This window comes from Etheostoma spectabile, chromosome 18 (genome assembly GCF_008692095.1).
Source record: "Etheostoma spectabile isolate EspeVRDwgs_2016 chromosome 18, UIUC_Espe_1.0, whole genome shotgun sequence".
NCBI lineage: Eukaryota > Metazoa > Chordata > Actinopteri > Perciformes > Percidae > Etheostoma > Etheostoma spectabile.
In genome coordinates this window covers 16,076,057-16,084,807 of record NC_045750.1, presented here as the reverse complement: position 1 = coordinate 16,084,807, position 8,751 = coordinate 16,076,057, and the positions used below count along the sequence as shown (strand labels likewise).

Here is an 8,751-nt window from a genome sequence, read left to right as displayed (position 1 = left end):
ATTTACATATTAACCCTCTGAGTAGAGATGGGCAATAGAAACGATATGCAATATAGATGATGCAAAACTGGCCTATGACAGAGGTATTAATTATAGTGCACTATTGCAATAATGCATGTTGATGCAATCTACCCGCAAAATTTAGAGCCACCAGCTGCGAACGGCTGCAACGCATCATCGTCATCTTGAGTAAACATGGCTGAAGGCGATACGGAGGAGCTGGGGAAGAAGACCGGTGCAACATCCATTATTTAGACCTGATTTCGGAGATGAGCCGCCACCGCAGACCTGTGATGGAGCCGTACCACGGAGCATTTCACCAGCCGGACAATTCACTATATAACGCTCGATTAGAATCTTAGCAGCCGGGGTTCGCAGACGTCGTACGTCCCCGCTGAACATACGGCGGTATGTATGTATGTATGTATGTATGTATGTGTGTGTATGTGTGTGTATGTGTGTGTATGTGTGTGTGTGGTGTACACAAGTGTGTTCTGTCACTGTTTAGCATTTTTTACTGTCTACGGCATGGCACTACTGTAAAGAAACTTTTCTACTTGAAACATTTTCTTTAGTTGGCGTATACTGTATGTGCTTTATACCGCACGTATCTTTATTCAAAAAACATTACTGTGCTATCATTTTGCACTTTATTATGTTTTCATTCGAATGGATTTAGACTAAGTGTAGTGTCTTTTAGAATGGTTTGCACTAAAGGAAAGAAACCCAATACTTTAAGCTTTTTATTTGTTAAAGTCTCTGCAACTAGTGCACTTCAATTTTATTTTTCTGCAACATTATGTTGTATAATTACAGTTTTGCACAATAAATGTTCTCAAAACTACATACTGCATTTCTTGCTCTTTTAAAAAAAAACAATACATTTAGCAGTTTGGCTTTCCTTAGGGTCTGTGTAACCTGTTCTGAAATGGTTCTTTTATAATTTATTTAATCGTGATATATATCGTTATCGCAAGAAGCTGCGATGTTTATCGCTTTATGGATTTTAGGCCATATCGCCGATGCCTACCTCAGAGGTCTACGGGCATTTTTACATTTCTTTTTGAATTCACCTTTTAAGTGTCTTTGCATATTACCTGATGTCTTTCTTATCAAAATGTCCAGAGCAAACAACTTTCTGTGTAGTTATGCCCAAATTTGAGCAATGTATAAAGAGATAATAAAAGTCAACATCAGTTGTTGAAATATGAAATTTCTCAAGGCTCAGTTGTGTTGGTGCTTGAAACGAGTTTACAAAAAGTCTTGGGTTTACAAACGGAGTAAGTAAATGTCGAAAATGAAATTTTGTAATATCACTTTTTGAGTAGGAGTGTTGTCAGACATCGCTTGGACTCGCCAGTGCGTCTTTTGTCCTCAGAGGGTTAAGAAATTATATAAGTAATAAGTTACATAGTAACACTGGAATTACAAAGCATATAGAAACATAACATGAAAAAGGGGGTGGGGGATATCAGTTTGTAAGATATAATTGACAAATAACATGTTACAATCAGGTCAGAGGATATATTGAAACAACTTCTTACCTTTTTAGTATTGGTCAATACTAAGTTCTTAGCAGAGGTCTTCTGCTTGAAAGACTGTGAAATAGGAATAACAGGATAATTAGGACCATTTTAAAAGGGTGCTGAATATTTCACCAAAAAACAGAACCTTTGGAAGCACCAATTTTGGACCATCTTTTTATCAGTGTTGTGCATACAAACCTTGGGAATCTCCTTTTTAGAGATGGTGAGCCAGACCTTACGCCGCCGTGCATTCAGCTGCTCGGTGGTGAGATGTTTCTTCTTTACTATGGGCAGCGGAGCATCGTGGGAAAACTTTGCGAAGATCTTGGTGATATAAGGACGCCCATCATCCAGAAACTCTCCCTCTCCCCGTTTCTTCTTTTTCTTCACCTTTTTCAATTTGGCTAAAAAAAAAGCATGTGAATGATCAATATGAAAAAGTTTCAACTATTCCAGTAATTATTAGAGTCTTTTTTTCCCCCTTGGGGTATTGAAATTGTCAGATTCTGGCAGATGTCAGAGATTTTTTTTTTTTTTTTACCCTTGAATTTCTTCTCATCTTTAATTTTCTTCTTCTTTGGCCCCAGTAGGTGGCGCTGTTGCTCATAGAGGGTCATGAGTAGAGAGGAGTCCAGTGCTGTAGTACTGATATTGGTGGAGCTGCAGGACACTATACACAGATGAAAAAAAATACAGAGATGTCATACAAAAAAAAACATGTCAGAGATATTATTAATATTACAGGTTGAGTGAGTGTGATGTGTTGTGTGTGGGTGTGTGTGTGTGTGTGTGTGTGTGTGTGTGTGTGTGTGTGTGTGTGTGTGTGTGTGTACCTCCCGGTCTGAGTGGAACTTGCTCTGATGCTGCCTGGTGTAGCGATGTAGCCTGAGCATGTCATGCAGCTCCTCCCGAGATAAACTGAAGTCAGAGTCATCTGAGTCTGTGTCCGAGTCTGTGGTGTCGTCACTCAACAGGATACTCTGCAGGAGACAGAGGGGGAACATGGTTAAAGGATGCTGAGGGTGTGCCTACCGGTATATATAGTATATATAGATATGCAGTGTGTTAGTAAGGAGATGAACGTAGCAGTGAAAAGTTCTGAACAAGGAGTAAAATACCTTGAGCCATTTTCTGTTCTTCTTCAGCTTGGAGAAATTGTAGAGGCTAGCTTTATCTGCTTTTTGGTCTGCTGAGTTCACAGGGGGACAAAAAAACAACACACTATGAATGTGCATGAACTCTATCTTCCACTGGTGTCACAGCTACATGACACCAGTGAGGCTGTGTAGTAACATGTGAGTAACATCAATATCAGTGTTGCTGTATGTATCTTACCTTTACCCTGCAGCAGAATTCCATTGAGGGGCTTTCCCTCTGACAAGCAGTCCTCTTGCTCACATGGCTCACTCTTCACGGTCATAGCTGTATGCTGAGTGACGGAGGGGTCCATGGATAGCCCGGTCCCCAATGAACCATCGCTGTCATCACTGTCATCACTAGAACACAAGAAGTATGTAGCTGTAAGCTCGTTCAATGCATCCTATATATATACACACACATCTCAAATGTTCTGTTGGGATATCCATAACGGGAACACTGGGGGGAGAACATTAGGTACTAATGACCTGATCTAACTGGATGGTCTACAGATAGGATGGTAAATCGCTACTATGCACATGCTGTTTTTAAATTCAATTGACTGCAGTTGGTTCAGCTTGCAACTCCATTCCAACAAAATTGCATTTGCAGAACTAATCTTTTTACTTCCACGCATGAGCCACCTTCAAACTGCAGCCCCTACTGAAACTGATCCGAGAATGTTCTCAGGAACAAACCCAAGTCTAAAAGTGCTGATTCTCTGCCCACCCGGACTCAACGTTGCCTGTACCTTGTGGTTATGTCTCCGTTGAAGATGGCAGCAGTCTGGCGCAGGAAGCTGTCCAACCTCAGGGATCTTTCCAAGCGCTGCAGGTAGAGAGGTTTGGCTAGGCCAGAGCTCCCTGATGCCCCAGCCTCTAGTCGGCCACCCTGCCCTGACGCCATGCAGCACAGACACCTCTGCCCAGCAGGGCAGCAACTTTTACTGAAGGGAGAGAAGCGGAGAGAAGATAACGTCTGAAAACTCCTTTTCCTTCTAGCCTGGTTCCACACCACTCAATCACTACCTAAATGTCAAACTTTGTCATGGTCCTTTAATTGAAATATCATACTACTCTCCTTTAAGGGCGGGGCATGCAGTATGGTACTAGCAGATAGTTCATTGAGCAAAAGTGGACCTACCTTTTCAGTAAGGGAAACCATTGTTCTTGATTCCAAGATTAATGATCAATGATGGAAATCCCCTACAAAACAAAAAGCCCACAGTAACAAACATGTGATATCCACATGACAATAACGTGTTTTTATGAACTGATGGTGCTCTTTCACATGTTGTGTTCTGTGCAATAGTGACAATGTGAATGTGCATGATTTTTAAGGAATATGATACAGTTTACAAAAGTCTAAATATTAATTAAAATAAAGGAAACAACAGCTCCTGCAACTTTAATATATATTTAAACGGTACATGATAAACTATCATGTTTATAATGTTACCTCTTAATTGAAGAAATGCACTGGCTGTTAGTTTTGTTCCTCTTTATATAACATACAAGGCCATTATATTGCATAATATGTTCATATCAGTCCCTTCAGTTCATTAAAGGCTCAGACTGAATACGTTTGAGTTCAATAATTTCGATATACATGTGACTTAGCCAAGTATTACCACATTGTCTGAGTTATCATTTCATGTTGTTTTGTTTGTTATCATTTCATGATGTACGATTGAATGTTCTGACAGTGACGATGGTGTGGTAATGTTAAAGCTGTCCTCTGTAATTACTAACACTACTCATTACCTATTCACTTCACTTTCTGAGGCAACTTCATAGTCTCGCGTGTGAGAGGATGACAAGAACTAAAGCCAAGCAAGAATGTGGTCCTCTTTTTTTAAATGAAGAAAAACTGAGAGATGTGTTATTATAAATAATATGCATCTGCTTTTGCTATCCCGTGGTTATATTATTATTAGCCATCTAGCTAGCAAATCCAAGCTAGCGTTAGCCAGGGTTACAAGCTAACCTTGGATTGGTTGTAGCTTGCAGGCTAACGACCGTTAGCTGCCTTGCTGTGTAAGCACAAGCAGCATTGCTTCAGATCAATGATAGTAAAGGGTCAAGGTGCTTGTATACACGCACACTGACAGCTTACTGGTTTAGGCAACGTAAAGCCACACCATATATACTAATTAGCGTTGGTAGTTGTTTTCCTAAACATCTAACGTTAGCCTTTGCGACTACCTATGCTATCGCTTTTGTAATGTAACGTTAGCTTTTCATTATAAGCTGACCAAACACCATTTATATGAAGTATTCAAATCGGCTCTGTCTCTTTAAGGCCACCACCTCCCTGCTGCCTTAACAATGTATTAAGATCTGATATTGGTTTAATAGCATTTTTTAAACAGGCTAGTGGCGATGCGGAGATAGCAAGGCCCGTTGCCCGCGCCTCCCGTACCCTTGTTGCGGACACGAGCGGAGACTCGGTTGCCTGGTGAACGAATGATCCCCATGTTTTAATTCTTTTTCCCTCCCGGCCATCTTCCCCCATTGCTCCTTCGCCATAACAACCACTATGGAGTCTCTCACCTCGGCCCCGTGTCCCCCTTTTCGTCTCTCTCTTCGCTGCTGCCGACTCTCGGTTCTCTGACTCCAAAATGGCGGTTTGAGGCGCCGAGCGAGTCTGTGAGCTTTGAGTCGGCAGCAACAGCAGAGAGGCGGCCACTTTCTGTTACTGAGAGAGCAGAGACACGACGCCATGGCGAGGGTACAGCAAGAAGCAGGCATTTTAATCAATCGCAGAGAGAGGGACGCTTGCTTGTCGATGTCTCAGAAGACATGATTGTGCAAAGAAAACCCAGCGGTATCTTTTACTATTTTTGTAAGGTACACGGCTACAGTGTCTATCATTTTCGGCCGTATATGCACAACTAATACAAACGCATCGACTAAATTCCGATGTCGATTAACAGTGTCTGCTCACTACGAAGATTACCGAGCGACGTCCGACGTCATCATACGGGAACTCCGTTTTAGGTATGGCGAGGCAGTTGGGATACCCAGAGTAAAATGTGACTACATAACTATAGAAAAAATATTCTGTCAGGCGTTGACAGAGAACTCTAGGATTATTTCAAAATAACATACTTATTGTTATGTATAAATGTATGAATGTTTATTGTAACTTATAATGGTAATGATTATGTGATACACACACAATGTTCATCATGTGTCTGGTTTGGATTCAAACGATGCTTGCCGTCACATTGGCCTTAACTCAAACCTTCCTGTTAAACCACAGCTTACATGTTTCTTTTACGCAGCGTAAGTACGATCTTGTTCATATCCTGCTTCAGGTGCTTATTGCTCATTGAGCTGTAGATGCCATTCCGAGGAATTGTGATAAAGAGTATAGATTTATCTCAGTCTAGCTGATTGTTAAAATCATTTGTTACATATTTATTACGTGTCAATCAACCACTTTATCCTTGCTGATTTGCTTTAACATGGCACAATTAAATTGCAAAATGGTTAACCTATGAAATAACAGTTGACAGACACTCTGCCCCCACATTAACTGTAATATGAACAGAGTTGAGTGGAGTGGTTGGACTGAGCTAAGGAGACACATACAGATTATGTTTCCATTAGACAAGACAAGATCATAACCTAGATGAATAGTGCAGTTATATCTGATTCTGATTGAATTAGTTTCGTCCATTATAATCACAGGTTCAGACACATTGTATGCACTGTAATACCCTGCCAATATTTTACATCACTACATCATCTTGTATCATTGCCCACAATGTCCACATTTCACTAGACGTTCCCATACAAAGTGCAAAGGTTTTTAACTCAGCTTCAAGTACGGCCAACAAAATAAGTGTAATCTGTAGATAGCAACTGAAGATGATACATGTTTCAAATTAGACACAATAGGCAATCAGGATAATGTATGTATCCACTGAATGGGTCGGTCCTACGGATGGTGCAGTTTTCATTGACATATAAGATGATGGGCTCTTGTGTCTTTTCACATTGAGAGGCCTCATTCATAGCCAGCTGGATTTTTCCTCCTCAAATTTCTGTGGATCAATGAAAGGCTTGTCGATGGACTTGATCATCAGTTCGCCGCAGTACACGCATTCAGACGCAATGATGTCATCCATGTCTGACTTTATCTGCTCGCGGCTTGTGCCTGCATTGCCCTTTCCCAGGCTGGAAGTGTCTCCTTCGTCCTTGGGTGCCAGGCGGTGGGATGACTTGGACGATTGCGTGGTTGCGGCCAGCTTTTTCTGCAGCTCCTCCAGACGGCTCTGCTTATAGACCGTCAGGTGAGGGGTCACCTCCTAGAAGGCAGAAGGAAAAAAGGGACACACAGGAATTATTACTACACACACACATAGTTTAGGCATCTTTAAAATGCATAATTTTAGGTAAGTTTCAAACATGATACTAATATTATAGTTACTAAACAGAGAACATACTGACGTTGAAAAAGCAGTATGAAGCAGCCTTGGGGAGTTACCTGGAACAGGCAGTCATAGTGGAACATGTGTCCACATAGGAACAGATAGAAGGGCCTGTTGAGCAAAGGGAAGTCACAAGAAGCACACTTTTCTTGGGAATCCACTACGCCATATTTGTTCCTCATTTCCTGGATGTCTTCTCTGATGCGTTTAGCGCTCTCCGTGGCCTCCTCCATTTCCTGCTTCAGCTCCTCGATGTGCTGGTTGTACTCCTCCAGGGAGCTGCAGATGGCCTCCTGAGAAACCAGAATGCACAGAGAATAAAGAACAAAGATTTGAAGAAATATACTACATTTTGTGTTTGTATGTTAACCATACATTGAGCATACTTTCATCCACTGTAGGTGACACCCATGTTGTCAATGAAATGGAGAAAAAAAAAAACTAGAAGCTTTATTGGATTATTTATTTGATGATGTGTAATTGTTATTAATACTAAAGAGGAGAAAGGAAATAATTTGATACAGACCTTAAAATGGTCAATGGTGACAAAGTCTGGGAAGAAGGGCAGGATGTCTTCAATCTTGAGCAGGTTGCAGCTGGACAGACAGTTCATGGCTTTCTTCACATCTTTTTCCTCCTGCACCACATGCCGGGCGATCTTCAGCCAAAGCTTTTTCCGCAGCTCTTCATCATCTTCAGGCAGGTCCGCACATGACTTGGCCAAGTCTACATCTACCTACGGACGATAAACACAGTGCAAGTCAGTGTCAGATTGTCAAATTCTGATGACAGGATTTTTTTGGGACAATAATCTGGTGAAATATTCACATACAATTATGAAAATACAGATACACAATGGCTGGATGATTTAGATAAAATGTTGTGGGTTGTGATGGGGCAGTGAATATGACCCAGTGGCTATTGCACATGCCTTTGTTGTGGGACATCGGAGTTTGATTCCCACTGCAATAAATCAGCCAATGTGTCTCTGAGAAAGACAGTTAACCACTAGTTGCTCCAGAGGAGTGCAACCTTTGACATATATATGGCAAAAAATGTTGGCTAAATGACATGTAATGTTTTGTGATTGAATAATATTTATTTACATGCGATGCTTACTTGTAAAGCAAGATCCACTGCCTCCTCATACAGTTCCATAATCCTATAAACCAGGACACAGGCACGGAGGTAGCCATTTTCTGCACACAGCCTGAGGGCGTACTTCAAGTCATAGTGGATCTCTGAGGCGTGTGTACCTGCCTGCTCCAGATACCACAGCAGAGACTCCGACTTGTACTTGGCATAGAGAGACAGCAGGTAGTTATGGATGGCTTCTTCTGTCACGGTCAGCTCGTACACACAGAACTCCATGTAGCGGATGGTTTCACTGATCTGCTGGGTGCTGCCCATCTGGCTGTAGTTCATCAGAGCTGGGATGAGCTTCTTCGGGTCCAGCCGCTTGCCCATCTGAATCCACGCATCGACCACTTTTTTGGGAATGTGCTGCATGAGGACGGGAGAGAACTTGTAAAAAAGCTTTTCATCACAGTGCTTGGAAAGCACGTCCAGGGCAGCGCTGTAGTCGTCATGTTGGCAGTAGTGAGATATGACTCTCTCATAGTCCTGCATGACGACTGAGAAGTAAACCAT

General features: G+C 41.7%; 2 protein-coding genes across 2 annotated transcripts in view; both read right to left on the bottom strand.

Annotated features, from left to right (window-relative positions):
* ino80 (INO80 complex ATPase subunit) overlaps positions 1-5,406 on the bottom strand; it is a 56,775-nt gene extending 51,369 nt beyond the window's left edge. The window contains 10 exon segments of the mRNA XM_032542315.1: positions 1,545-1,598; positions 1,725-1,930; positions 2,068-2,138; positions 2,140-2,186; positions 2,360-2,506; positions 2,645-2,715; positions 2,862-3,022; positions 3,415-3,609; positions 3,807-3,868; positions 5,216-5,406. Coding sequence (XP_032398206.1) covers positions 1,545-1,598; positions 1,725-1,930; positions 2,068-2,138; positions 2,140-2,186; positions 2,360-2,506; positions 2,645-2,715; positions 2,862-3,022; positions 3,415-3,569 — 912 coding nt within the window. The 5' untranslated portion in view covers positions 3,570-3,609; positions 3,807-3,868; positions 5,216-5,406.
* A 707-nt stretch (positions 5,407-6,113) lies between these two features.
* vps18 (VPS18 core subunit of CORVET and HOPS complexes) overlaps positions 6,114-8,751 on the bottom strand; it is a 6,081-nt gene continuing 3,443 nt past the window's right edge. Inside the window, 4 exon segments of the mRNA XM_032543285.1 lie at positions 6,114-6,978; positions 7,158-7,394; positions 7,628-7,837; positions 8,221-8,751. The exon segment at positions 8,221-8,751 is cut by the window's right edge and continues 9 nt beyond it. Coding sequence (XP_032399176.1) covers positions 6,682-6,978; positions 7,158-7,394; positions 7,628-7,837; positions 8,221-8,751 — 1,275 coding nt within the window. The 3' untranslated portion in view covers positions 6,114-6,681.